Genomic DNA, 14,823 nt, shown 5'->3' with positions numbered 1-14,823 from the left:
GCCTTTGTCTTGTTTACAGCATCGAGCAATGGGACAAAAACTTGCTAATACTGTGATTGCCACCGATACTGATCAGTTTTCATATGCAGAAGCGATTTAGAGGTCCCTGAGGTACCTCGTTCTAATCCAAGAATAAATCATGGTCGAGTTAAGCGATCTTAGACTGAGAGGCTGATAGGCCTTTCGAACATCACATCTTCATCATGTACTGGAACCATATATCCTCCCTCTAACGAGGCTACCATGACAAACTTCTCCTATGGGAATAAGGACCTGCTGTTACAGAACAGTGGACTCTTCGCGGTTACCTTCAGTCATTTCGCTTCTGAAACGTATCAGGAAATCTAGACCAACTTCGATTCCCGCTGTGCGAGAAACCGCGGCCATTTTGATAGTTTTCATATCAAAAAGTCTTCAGTGTGATTCGATCTGCTTGGTTAAGAGCGAGACTAGGAAAACTTCTAGCGCAAATCACTAGGGCATGTGATACGGTGATGATTTGCAAACGTTTTCGAACGGTTGTGAACAAACGACCGCCCACCGCTATGCTCCACCTCACTGATGGTGTCACCTCGATTGGTGAGGAAACGTTTGCAATCAAAATGCTCAGCTCAGCAAACAAACCAGCTACCAGTACCGAAACTTGGCTTTCGACAAATTCATTGTAACACCTCGAATAGCCTTGAATAGATGACCTAAATTTTGATCATCCAAATCCCTGGTATAGAAAATTAGTTGCGCTAGACTTGGTTGTTTTGTTGTAAGTCTACCTAAAAACGCTTCACGTGATGTAGACGTGTTCATTAGACAAAGTAAACACAACGTGAGACTTTACAGTCGAATAACTGTCTAGTTTCAGGAGAGAATCAAACTGATTAATAAGTCCCCTCAAAAACTGTGGGTTTCTAAAACGTTTATCTCAGATCATCCTCAACTGAGTATACTGGGAATTGAGCATAAAGCGAATTTTGCCGCTCTACATGCATGAAGATGGTCACCAATTCCAGCGGATAGAAAAAACAAAACCGATGATGTACTTCATCAGTTTTTTTTCGATGATAGGATGAAAGTGCTTGGTCGCTCATATATTTCAGAAGAGCAGGAAATCAGTGTTTGTTGTTGGTCCACCCACTGGTTGTGAGTTCTCTTTAAATATGATCAATACTCCGCATGAATACCACTGTGTCCAGTAGACGTTCACAATAACTGACGCCGAGGTCGAACCTGTAAGGACGAAGTAGCAGCTTTGAGTAGGCGTAATAAGCAGTGGGAGGGTTAACTTCTAAGCTCGTATTGTGTACAGCACGCACGACGCACAGCCGGTTCACACTAAGGGTCACATTGTGATGAGTGTCGTGGATAGATTAGTTGGTGTTATCGACTATTGTTCCATGGGTCAACAACATTCCAAGAATATTGTCCTACTTCGCACTGATCGTCTGAGAAACTGGTAATATTTCTGCGTATCACAAAAGAGTCTTGGTCATAGAATACTGATAGCAATCAGTCGTTAAATCATTACAAAGTTAGCATCAATTGAGTGAAATCTTGAAACCCTGAGGATACCCTCAACCGGGCCACTGTTGCAGGTTATAGTCATGCCGTCATCACTCAATGATCAATCAATTTGGAATGTTGACTTATCCACCGAGCTGTTCAGAATCAAAGCAATTAGGAATATTGTGGATGGTTTTTTTCGTAAGCAAACGGTTTGCTTTTGCGTTGTTGCTCGATTTAGGTTTTAAATCACCACACCAAAAAGGGCGACACAGCATCCACACTGATCTGGCGATAAAAGCCCATGGAAAGTGCAACTGAATATGTGTGATTTTGTTCGCCAACCCCAGTGGTCTAAGGTTAGAAGGGACTATTTAGCCAAGATACATGGTAGTTATCTACTTGTGAACCGAATGGCTGCAGTAGCTCACACATTTAGGCTGCAGAGGTAAATTTCGTTAATTTTTAATAAAAATTCGCCGGAAGTTGCATTAACAACCACGATTTTTCGTTATTGAGGTTATCGCTGGTGCATTCCTGAAAAACTCAGCCATAAGAATCGTTCCGTTTTGTGTCGCAAGTGATGCACGAGTTCAGAGTGACCAGTTTCTTGACCAACCAGTGGTCGCACACAGTCCACACTTTTATCTACACAGTTTCACTGAGGACCAGAGACCATGTTCAGCTGATCTTTTTGGGAACAGACCACACACATACTCATATCGTTTGGTCGAACTTTAAGCTTACAGCTTGGTAGTATGGGGACATAAGCGAACTGACTACTGTTCAGTTGGAATACATTGGCTATTCACCAGTAACCTGCTGTTTGAAAAAAAAACAACTATTAGCGGAGGCATCATCGTCAACAGCATAACCTCAGTATTCAACACTCACACTTCCCTACCTTAATTAACGACATCTCACGCGGTGGCACCTATTCCTTATCTGATCACGTTTCGATTACGAAAAATTCCTCGAGGGCAGATCCGGATTGAACTTCTGAGATTTTAAAAACCTATTCAAAGGCTGAGCTTTCAGCTGGTTTGAACAGTCTATATTCCGCTCTCAAGAATGGAACTACGTCAATGTTTCCCCTGAACCCCCGACCAAGTAAAGCAAATACTGCAGATCCTGCACAACACCACTGTTGACGTTCCGAATGCGGAACTTTGAGTGACGCGTAAGTTCGACAATCTCAAGTATCAAAAGGTAGAATTGGGCTCGAAATTCTACGGTACACAAGAGTAAGCAAATGTATACAACAAACCTCAATTGTCTGTAGGGTCAGCAAGTACGCTAAACTGTCACTGATAAGCAGAGTGTAGTGTTCCGCACACCGAACAACGGTGGGCTCAGGAGTGTGGGTTGCGGTCGTCCCTTCCGACGATTCTCACCGGCGGTGCAATCACACCAAACGTATGAGAAAACAAGTCAAGACAGACTCAGCAGACGGGACACGAACGCGAATGGGCAAGTAGGTCAGCAGCGCACGTTCACACACGGACTCACATACTAATACACAAGTGTCGGACGGGAAGGCCTTTGAGGATAAGCGAAATAAGTGGAAACCCAGAAGTATGTGGGAGGAATTACATGATACCAAATTAGATCCAATGGCTAGGCTTCTCGAGTTTTTTCGACTAGCATATGAGCCATGTAAATACGTCCATAAGGAGGCACTGCAGTCATTTGGAAACAAGTTAAGAAGCAGTGTACTGTCAAGGCCATGTGTTCAACTTTCCTCCCGACCAGAAAGACTGAAAGAAGTCGGATGAAATAGAGACTTCAAGGTACAGAGTGGTATCTCTGATCCCATGGAATAGAAATTACTGAAAACCTAGACTCCAGTTTGTCTTCTTTCCAAGTAGGAAATCTTGTACCCAACCCCGCACCTCCCACAAAACCGAAATCCATTCCTATGCGTAGTCCTATGAGTCAGTCATGCTGAAGTCAAAAAGAACACCATTTCTTTCTCCTATTGCTTACGCGCGGATTGCTTTGCCTGCTGATCAAACTCAGTTTTCACATACATGAAGTTTACATACACTTGTCTGTTTACCTGGACTACATAATGCATTCAATCTTTGCCCTTAACACGAGATGCCCTTTAACTAACTAACTAGCTAACTAACCACAAAACTGACAGTAGAGGTAAACAAGCGCCACCGCGAATGACACTCACCAGGTGACCAGTTTAAATGTGTTGCCCGCCGGTATGCCGAAACAACAGTCCACACTCAGCAAACAAAGCGTGTGTTTGGCAGTCGTGTCAGATGAAACGTATGCGTCTTCTTTATTCACTGGCATTAGAACTGACGTTAGTCCATCTGGCATCTGAATAGTGGGATTAATGTCGGTCCCAGCAACCACATTCGGTCCAGATGATTGTGAGAGGGTCTGATCTGAATCACGACGAACTGAATCAGCCATTGAACTGGCAGAGGAAGAAGCTTTCTTTAACTGACTGAAACAAGATCCCTTGTCTCGAAATGGCTGCGTTTTGATATGCAAGTCATTGTACTGTAATAAAAGCGAGTTCTTTGTTATTCTGTCAACAACGTCACCCACACCGTTCAATACATCCATTGTACGAAACGTCAAATCGACTACCGCACCCTCGAATACCGGCACATGCATTGTTATTGCATTTAACCGACCGTTCAGTTTCGGAATAGCTTGAAAAACGGACTGGAGTACGGTTGGACAACGACCTGGGATGATGCTTTGCTTTGCAGCCCGACCCATTCTCCAATTCTGTTAAAGTGCAATGCGAGTCGGGGTATCAGGACAGAGCGTAAAGTATCGCAAGCTACGGATCAGTTTGAGCAGAGCAGCGGGAAAAACAGTGATCGAAGATAAAGAAGATCATGTCCAAGGCGGTAAGTGTGAATCGGATCAGGATAAAACTAGATGCAGGGCTAGATACCTTGTTCATGAGAACCGATCGATAGAAACAAATCAGCCCTACAGAATACATGAAGTATTTCTGGAGACAGACTTGAAGCGACTAGTAAGAGTGCTTGAGGGAAGTTCCGTTTCTGTGGTCTGCTGTTTCGTGTTATGATGTATAATAAAAACCGAATTTCACTGTTTTGTCTTTTTTTTCATATAATGCCTTGTAGTCGATAGTTTGAACTCCTACTCGATCACAGTCAGCCATCTGTTTACGACATCCGCTGGATAGACACTGTCGCCGGTTTCTTCCCAACTTTTGACAAGACCAATAATATATGTACGTCTACAAATTCATTCGGAACGACGCGCTCAAAACGTGGTTGATAAAACTAGCGATGATGTTTTGAATACAATTTGCCTTCAAATTCGACTGTTTAACGCTACAGGTTCGGCTTGGCACCAGGTTCGATTTTCTCTTAATCAGTGGAAAATATCCTAAGAGAAACAGACAATTTCCAGCTAGATATGTCTTTTTGAGACTGATCTATGAATTTTTTTCATGTTGCCAGTTCTGAGGGCTTTTCAGATACAAATACAGAATGAAAGAGAGTATAGTTCCAGTAAAACCGATTTTTTACTTCTTCACACCTCAAGAAAACCTAGTGTTTATCGTACCTCCCGTTGTTTTGAGGCCAGTCATTCAGCACTTACGCAAATTCCATTGGTTGTTTCCTAAGTTGGCAGGTTTAGAATAAAATGAGCTCAATAGCTTAAAATGAACCTCTGAAATTATATACTTGAACCTAGCAATCTTTACTCATGTACTGTTGACTCCTTGACTGCAACTCACTCTAGCATCCTTCGTTGCACCATCAATCAAATTTTGACAGTCACCAACCGGTAGAACCAGAGTCACCATACAGTCTTCCATTTCACAAATTTCGTCCACCAGAGAGACGATGGTTGCCACTGCGTGAGCCATGGGGGATCCGCTTGCTACTACGCTTGTTCCACGCTGGTAGCCCCGACAGCTGATGGGATACATCAATAGTGGAATGTCAACTGTATCACCCACAACAAGGACTTTGCGCGCTCTTCCTCCTGTCAGATGCTTCTATGGAGTAGATAAACATTCAAATGAGGACTCAACTCGAACAAAGTGGTGAGATTTTGTCCAGTAAGAAACTGGGTGATCATTCCATTTGACAGATAAATAGCTGACGAGCAGGAAGCCGGTGAAGAACTAAGCTAATTGGAGCAACACTAACACTATTTTGGGACAGTCCTGCCGCCGACTGCCGCGCTTGGGCAGCTGTGGTTCTAGACATCCCCAGACTCTTCAGTTCTCATGTGCCTAATACATGAAGCACAGTAAGAAAGCAAAGGACTCCCACACATCTCAACCATTGCACCTGTCAACACTGGTTGGACTATTGGAAACCCACGAATCCGAGGAAAGCTGACGGAACTAATATCGGTGGGCAAAATTTCAGGTGTCTGATGGGAAATATCAATCAACTCCGGTGTGAAGTTACCGCAATCAATACTGCCACAGCAATGCACAGTTTCATCTTTATGTAAACGGATTTATGTATTTAAACACACATATAAAGACACCCCAGACGGAGAAAAAGCACACAAGAGTGCACCACAAGTTTTTCTAGAGGGCATGTTGAGAATCTTGTTGGGAAGCTTTTGGGGCTACCGTATGTACGCGGAATCTCTTGCAGTCATCAATAAGCTGTATGTCCCCGTACATACCTCTGTCGTCCAGGAGACATTAGGTTAAGCAGCCATTTTCCCCAGGTTTCACCCCTGAAGTTACATCTTCTAGGGTTCTTACTAAGAGTTGGATAAACAAGAAAATGACAGTCGCTTTCCGTAATAACGATGTAAAGATTACGGCCCCTATATTTTTTATTCTTTTCTCATTCGAACAGCAACCCAAGTCCAAAGTCAGGTCTTGAGATTCAGTGGAGCTTTCATCCTACATGTGAAGTTAGTCTATACTGAAGGGCAGAGAAGTAGTATATAGCTGTTTCATTCTGTTGTATATCATCGGCAGTGGACACTTCAAGAGTCCCCAGAGGGATTACTTGAGGAGTCGACTCTACTGGGAAAATTGCATCATCATACTGTCCTCTAGAATACGACTTGCCACAAGGCAATTTCTGAAATAACTTGAGAACTATCTTCGGAGTGCAAAAGTCAGCCTCATAATCTCTAGAACTTTTCTTTTGGATTAAGAAACGATACGAAACATGTGAAACCAAAGCCTTCACTTATGCAGTCCCGCTCCAGTCGTTTAACACATGCCCCCGTGTTCTGATCCATTCTTCTCGTTGACTGTATCCGAGTCTGACGATGAAATGTTGAAAAGAATTCTTCCACTCAGCTGTCTCCACCAAGTCACTCTGTGAAACTGTTCCATTTAAACGATAGTCATCATTTTAGGGCTGCTCACTCTCTGAAGGCAACCTGCGGCGACCGATAAAAATTATCCCCTCTTTAAATGATCACTTCTGATGGAAAAAAACAATGAAAAACGAGGAAATATTCCCCCATAAAAGATCGGTTTTGCCAAGTTTGGCGTCAGATTACCTTTACCGAACAGACGCTGATATATTCGTTGTAGAGTTCTTGTGGCTCTGCACCTTCTGAACCATACTCCCATGCAGACGGTCACGCCATTAGTTTTTTCCTAAATTTGCTTTGGTCAGCGAAACTTCAGTAGTTGTCACTCTTTGAGGTTCTCAAATTAACGAAATGAAAATCGTTTTCAGGGGATGCCTCTCAACATGAAAAAGAATATTTCATGACTTTATAAGGAAGGTCTGACCGAATTTCCCTGATTCCAAACACGTTAAATCATTTTCCTCGTTCGACGAGCCCTGATGGGATGGATCACGCTCTGAAGACCTCGGAGAAACAAGGTCTCCTGGATCGGACTATATTTTAACCGTTAATTTCACGTCAAAGCTCAAGCTCTTTGTTTGGTTTTCATCAGGTGATGATTGTAATTCAACACCATTTTGGATAACCAGTTCCACAATCAGCGGTCAGCTTGTTTACCAGGCGAACGTTGATTTGGGAGAGCCACTTTGTGCATCATGGGTTTTTTTTAATGTTTAAGGTGATTCTTTGGCTGCCCACGAACGTGAACTAGGTGGGAGCTTGTATATTTGGAATGCACTACTCATAAGGTTGCTGAAAATCCGTCGACAGTCCACGACCTTTTTCGCTCTTCTTGGGGCTCATTAGGTAGGCACAGTCCCCGAGTTTCCGTCAAACTTATGTTCTGCTTGAAACCAAACTGCACCGAATTAGCGAATATACACTCATTTGCAAACAAATTTGGTTCTTCGAGAGACTCACCTGGAACCCAGTTGAATCTCTCAGTTTTGCTGTTTCCTGGGGGCTGAATGCTTTACATCAGGCCGCTTTATGTTTTAGTTGTTAAGATATCCGAGATGTTACGATACATATATATTTGTAATGTTGAAACATGAGGCGGCCTGGTGCCACCCTGAAAACACCAAAACCGAGAGATCCAGCTGGATTCCAGGCGAGTCTCCCGCAAAAACCAAATTTCTTTGCAAATGGGTGTATATTCGCTTAGTGAATGTTTCGTTTTCAAGTGAAACACCACGAATTAATCATCAAACCTATGCTGTTTCAAGTGGAATATGTATCGTCTGGCACATAGAGGCAGCATACCGTACCTTCTTCCTTATCTCGAGGTGGGTAAATTTAGTTTGGTTGTCCTGTAACTTAAGTAAACCATGTGGAATTCATCAGTGGGATGATTGTCTGGTTGTTCGAATTTCTATAATCGTTTCGTTGTAGCGCTGACGTGATTTTGGTGGTAACAAATGGGGAGTTCTGATGTGCTGCTGATCCTCGTGCACTTGTTCCGTTGGATGCCGATTATTCAGGGTGAAAATTTAGTCAAACCATTCACTTTAGCTTAAACATGCTATCAACTTAGAAAACCCTCAGCGTCACGTGTAACAAACAACCCAACAACCGCAGTTGTAAGCGAAAGAAACAGAATAAACACTACACCAGCAACCACACGCATTATTGTCCATAGGAAAGACTGGTCCACAGCGGAGTGAAAAAGGCCTTGGTTTTTACTACCCAGCGGCAAAATTCAGGGACAACATAACGCTTGGTTTCACCTCAGACAGGCATATTGGATGAACGTTTAGTCTGTCATGCGAGGGAATTCGACGTCTATGGGCGATATAAAAAATCCAGGATCGGTTCAAGTTGAGGAGCGGATCATTCATTGTCCGAAAATTTAATGGATTCTTCAATGGCTCAGACAAAAACTATCTGTTTTAAGAACAAGTCGCGAATGAGGATGAACTGATCGGACAAGGACAATTGTAACGGCATTTGCTTATCTTTTCATATCAGGTTCTCATTCATCCAAATCATCCCTTAATCTTATCACCTGGTCCGACTATGTACTATTAAAGTTTGACCAGTGATAAATCTAGTTCCTGATAGTTGAATTCAGGCAGGTGATTACTACTAGAGTGAATCACATAACCTCATACGTCAACATCAACCTACCCATTTGACAGCCATACTGAAACTTGAGAAATACCATGAGCACCATACCCTTAAGTTTCCCGTACTGAATAAATGGACAATGCTCCCTTTCTGGAACGTCAGTAATCGTGATAGGTGAAAAGGGAAAGGTGTATGCTATGCAGCCCAACGGTTATAAGCACTCGGAAATGTAACGAGGCACGTACTACCTCGGACCGACAAAGGTTTGAGAGTCAAAGACCACGTAATCCTCGCCTGATCACCGGTTCAATAGACTCCTTCAAATAAACAGCCTTGTCGGTCTCAAACCCTTGTATACACTAAAGTGCACTGTCAGCATCCAGTCCAATAAACCGTTGCACAGAACGCCGAAGCAGTTTTGCTCACTCCGTTTAAAAAGTGTGCGCGATCGCCTGTTCTCTTCAAAAAAGTGGATGACTTACGAGATAATTGTACAGAACAGTGGGATTTCCTGGAAAACAAGCCAATCAAGAGTATAGAATCGCGGTGAGTATAAGTACAGCATGTGCTCGAAATGTCCACTGAGCTGGACGTGGTTTGCTTCAGTGACCGGGTAACAGGATGACGTTGATCGCCAGAAACATTAAAATGCGCGTTCATACTGAATTTGAACAGGAAATTCCTTCAGACCGTACATCAACCAGACGATAATGTATAGGTCCTTCTTGAGTAGTCCAGGTAAGAGGATGTAAAAAACAATATATTCGACGGGGAGAGATGCCGGCGAGAACAAAACATTGTGTGCAACAGAGGGACCGAACGCTTGACATCTATCTACTTAGGTTAGCTTGGATTTATCGGGATAAACAATGCGGTTTCCTGAGAAACGGTCAAATGTTAAATACTACTGAGTTTGCCAGGAAAAAAGAAGCGGATAGTTGAGGATAAAAAGAAGTAAATCATTTGGCATTTCTGGACACCAGAGTACAGGAAGCGTTCTCCTGCGACCGTACAGATATATTTCAGGTTCACGGTGAGAAGATCGGCAGCCGGCGTGGAGAAGAAGAAGGGACTTAGCAATTGAGGGGACCGTCTGACACCAATGGTTCCACATTATGTGTGGTAGTTTCAAATGAGCCTGGCCAGATTTTCCCCACCGTCTGCAGTGGTAAAAGACTTTAGTGACTACAAGTGCCATTATAAGCGCCTCTGCACTCAATTAGCAGAAGGCTAGGAAGCAAGACCGGCGCTACTAAAATAGTTCAAATACTTGTCCAACATCCCATATGTCATCCAACTAAGAATGTACTTGACCAGCCCAATAGTCGCTCGCCCATTATTTTCTGGCCACATCAATATTCTGGCATTCTGTAAATCCAACGAGTTGCTGAACAGAAGAGGCACTGATGCAGCAAGAATATCAGCGTATCCTACGAACAACATTGACGACGGGTGATGTAAAGTACAAAAACCATTACATTTTATCTGTTGTTATCTGGTTCTTTTGCTAATACTTTATTTGTTGAAGTACACTCAGTGCTGCTGATGGATGATGTTAGTGCTGAGTTTGACGGGTTAGAAAAGCTCGGATGAATTTGCCAGGCTGAAGAAAAAAGGAGTAAGTCTTTGGTCTAGTACCACACAGCTGCTTTGAGACTAGCCAGAACTCATGGTAGTCTCTGCGACCCAGGAACACAGTGACGGGTATTCTCGCTCGCCTATGCCATCCAACCCCTGCATACCTTCCTCCTTTATTCCTCTTTATCAGTTTGGTCGCCAGGAAAAACGTGTCACTACTGATTTCGGTAGCCGCAAAGGTCAGAGCATAAGTTAAGGATCAGTTAGGTCTCAATAGTTTGATGAAGATTCGGTATCAATAGACGCCAGAAAAACAGTGCTGGAGGCACTATGATAAATCAACTACATTTAAAAGTTTTTTGAAGCTTCCACAACGTTGAACACCTGTTTCTTCCTGAGTTACGATTTTGGGAACGAGATCAAAACAGAATGGTAGTAGGATAAAAGTGGGAGACGGACGGTAACCGATGTGTTGACATTTTTATCGACCTTGTTTCCGCACAGTTTTACAGACCTCTTCAGAACTTGTAAGATCCTTTCGAGTAGCCAACAAACAGTATCGGAGATCACTGCCGGTTCTATGCGCTTAAGTACAGCTGTTCAACCAGTGGGATGAACTTTATTCTGCCCAGGGAACCAGGAAGATGTCACCTACTTTTCACATTTAGACCAGACTATAAAAAAACTGGAAAGAACACCGTTTTATATGACCAGAACTGCTTGACGAATAAAAATAAATGAAACATGTGGGTCAGTCTGAGTGTGGTATGAAGTGGCACACCTCAAACTTGCAAAAAACCTGTCTCAAATAGTTGGGAGAAATGACAAATCAAAGTCGCCTAGGTAGTACCGGCAGGCAAAAAATATGCTAAAATACGGATTAATCAAACACCTGGTGGTATCCCCATCGAACTCGATACTTCGTATCGCTATAACTTGTTGTAGCTTCCCCAGTTTGGTCTGTAACTTATAATCCCTTTTGACTGCCCTAAGCTTTCAAGACATTGTTTTCGAGATTTCTGTTCTTGTGATCAAATTCGATTCATCCTGTTGTTTTTTTTTGGTTTGGCCGTATCGGATGCATTCTAACCTAGTCATTTTTAGCACAAAGCTGGTCGGGGTTAGACAGAAGCGTTAATAGGCCAACCAGCAAAACAAAACTTGGTGAGGGGCTCCAAAAGGAAGACTTCTATAGTTGAAGATGTCTCTTCAAAGGAGTTTTTTAAATAAAACAGCCTGGTATTCGTGTTTTGTTGACGTTTTTACTTTGAGTCTGGTTCGCATAAGGCCCAACAAATCTTTCCACCGAATAGCCCAAGATATCGTCGTCGTAATAGAGTCTGCGCGCATTCGCAAGTGAAATATCTGCTACACCGCCAAATACCTGTTTCTTGAACGTGTACTACAAATCCGTCGGTACCTGTCTATTCGAGCTAGGATTCTCTGGGAACGACGGTCAGTGGCCCAAAGGTGCCTCACATCCTTCAACCACTCGCGGTAATAAATTACAGCGTACAGTCAGTCATTCAATCCATGTGCACCATAAACACATTGGTTCCAGTGTTCGGACACATAAAGCCCTTGAAGCAGAATTTTGCCAGTTTATTTCTGAAAACGACTCAATTAGTAAAACGGTCCTGACGCTGCAGACTCTTAAACTTCAAAATCGAGCTGCTTTTAGGGTCAATACAACTTTGTCTTTGTTGCATGAGCATAAAGTTTATCAAAGGTTGCGATAAGTTCGGCCAGTTTTTACCCGAGTGCATTCATTTATTCCTTTTCAAACGGCTGACAAGTAGGTGAACTTATTCTTGCGTTTGTTCCGGCAGCAAGTAACATCAATTTTCGAAAACTAGTAAGGACTGTTTTCATGGAACCTTCAAGATTGGAATACTCAAACGGTTTCATCAGTTCGTCTTTTCTTTGCACGCAGCTTTGAGGTTTCGAGGAATGGTGGTGTGGTGGGAAAAAATTTCTTACTGGGAGACAGAGTTACTGAGTGTTTGAAATTTAGCCATGGCTCTCTGCTTAATTCAGGTGTGCTCCTCTTGCGAATTCCAAACCAGCCACTTCAAGTTAGACTTGGTGAGGCAGTGTTCTTGGAAATTTGCTGAAAACCATTGAATACCTGCATAAATCTATCAGTTACGGAAGCGAATCCAATGCAAGTTGTTGAATACTTTCTTGGTGTATGTGACTATCCGCTTACGCTGGCCTAATTCGACTCCAAGAAGAAGTTCAATAGGAGTTGTGCATCATTTGTAGCTTGTAGACCACACACGTGCAAATGTGTAATACGAAACCAACCTAACATCACCAGTTCGACAGTACTGAAGGCGTTTGAGGTGTTGATAGCGTTCCGAAAATTTCACCGAGGTTTACTGCCTACTCCCTGTTACGTGAACTCGGTCAACTCAAGACAAGGCAAACTGGTGGTGATATTGGACCACACAATGTGTCATTTGTTCTTGCAAGTTTTCCCGGCCTCTACTGCTCGTGTTTCATATCCCTTTTGTGTACTATATCGGTAAACAGCTGTTTATAAACCCAGATTAGATGACGAACTACTACCCCCTTTTGTAGCAAAATGCACTCATTTGCATACAAATTTGGTTTTGATGGGAGACTCACCTGGAACCCAGCGACCTTATGAGTAGTATATTACCCGTTCAATCTGAGTTTGGAGTAGTTTAACGGGTTTAGAACCCGTAGGTTCCATGAAGTCAAGGGACATGCCCAAAACTTGTCGCCATTTGTTTCATTGTCTTCAGAATTTCGACCGTTCCTAGTCCCAGACTTGCTTTCTGATATACAGTACTTTCCGTATGACAACCACTTTGACTACCATAGATACATATACCTATATCAATTTTCTCTTACATAGGAAAATCAGACTGACTGGGGGGCCTTAAACAAAATTTTCGAGTGCAGAATAGACGGTGTGTTCGTCAAACACTGAAGCGTTCATTATCTGTAAAGGGGAGAATTACTAACTCGTCCCACCGCTATCAGATACTCCGGCATAACGATGTATCGTAATTCAGGTTAGTTATCCATCGGTACCTAAAATCTTGCTACTGAAAGCATTTCTAAGGCACTCCCTGCGTTTTTTAAACAGAAAAATCCATGCAGCGTAAGCGTTTTGCAGTAAGCAATCTAAGTACACGGAGGGTAGACGGCTCTCCAGAAGGTGGACTCGAACAACTTCCAACTGCAATATAGGGAGCATCTTGCAGCCAGTTTGACTTACCGTCGCTTCTTTCAAATGCCTCAACTCCCCAGTCATCTCAAGTACATATTCCACTCCTAGCCAGTTCCAAGGAATATCCTCCGGCTGTTTACAGTGAAATACTCCAATCCATCTGCCAGCCACCTGAATGTTACTGTACTCGCCATTTTGATCTTCCTTTGCATAGGCCACTTCAACGCGTTCACTGATGTATCCTGCAAACGGTCCAAGGTTTGTGTCATATTTGAACAGATATATCATTTGTTCAGGCGTTAGATTCGGCTCATTGATAGCCACTACGTCAAGGCCACGATTATCCTCCAGGGCGCATCTTAATAGTGTTCGGGCCAGTTGCCCGAATCCATTCAGGCCAATTCGAGCTCGACGTGGCCTGTTTTAGAATAACTGATTTAACTACAAAAAAACCCACCATTCTTTCGGCATCAACGGGTCACCTACACTAGTAAAGCAATGTGTATACAATGGTTTATTAGTCCGATAACTTACAACTGTTTCCAGTTAGCATACATCATACTAGACCTGGAGGATGGCCATATTACATCAAAGCCAGTCGGTTCAGCTATCGACCGTTCTCTATCGAGTTTATCGGTATTTTAAATGATCCACGTCACACAGTTGGGCACGTGACTTCACTCAGCTACCCATCCAGCGAAGAGGAATCAGTAGCTACAAGAGTAAAGTGTGCGCACTTTTGCTCGCGGTCGTTGTTGAATGCCAAAGTGACGAAGCTAAAATTGATCCAAGAAGCTATTCGCCGAATGTGGAGGAAATCTTGGCACTTATGAGTCAAGCCGGTAGGTTAGCAATCCTCGTCTAGTTGAAAGTGTATAATAGCGCGTACGACATACAGAACGGCAGAGGAAGTGTTCGCTCGCATTGTTGCAGAAATGAAGCTAGAATATGAGAATCTCTGATCAAATGGTATTGCAATAAAGTACGAAAACGTGACGCGTAAAACAGAATTACGTCACCCGCATACTTTGCAATTGTGACCATCATTCCAGTCAGCTCTTAGGCAATTTGGCAGTCGCCTACTGAACGGAAACAAAGAATGATGAATTTCTGACTGCCAGTTACCGGAA

At 43.0% G+C, this 14,823-nt stretch overlaps 1 protein-coding gene across 1 annotated transcript; it reads right to left on the bottom strand.

Annotated features, from left to right (window-relative positions):
- Positions 1 to 1,044: 1,044 nt before the first annotated feature.
- On the bottom strand, positions 1,045 to 14,335 carry T265_02250 (hypothetical protein; the record flags this gene model as incomplete). Its single annotated transcript, XM_009166454.1, has 6 exons — positions 1,045 to 1,224; positions 3,680 to 4,251; positions 5,243 to 5,506; positions 13,742 to 14,111; positions 14,151 to 14,180; positions 14,228 to 14,335. 6 exons carry the CDS (start codon positions 14,251 to 14,253, stop codon positions 1,149 to 1,151), a joined length of 1,338 nt encoding a protein of 445 aa, XP_009164718.1.
- Between the last annotated feature and the right edge of the window lie 488 nt (positions 14,336 to 14,823).

The sequence above is a fragment of the Opisthorchis viverrini genome (assembly GCF_000715545.1).
Source record: "Opisthorchis viverrini unplaced genomic scaffold opera_v5_26, whole genome shotgun sequence".
Classification (NCBI taxonomy): Eukaryota; Metazoa; Platyhelminthes; class Trematoda; order Opisthorchiida; family Opisthorchiidae; genus Opisthorchis; species Opisthorchis viverrini.
This window is presented reverse-complemented; position numbering and strand designations above follow the sequence as displayed.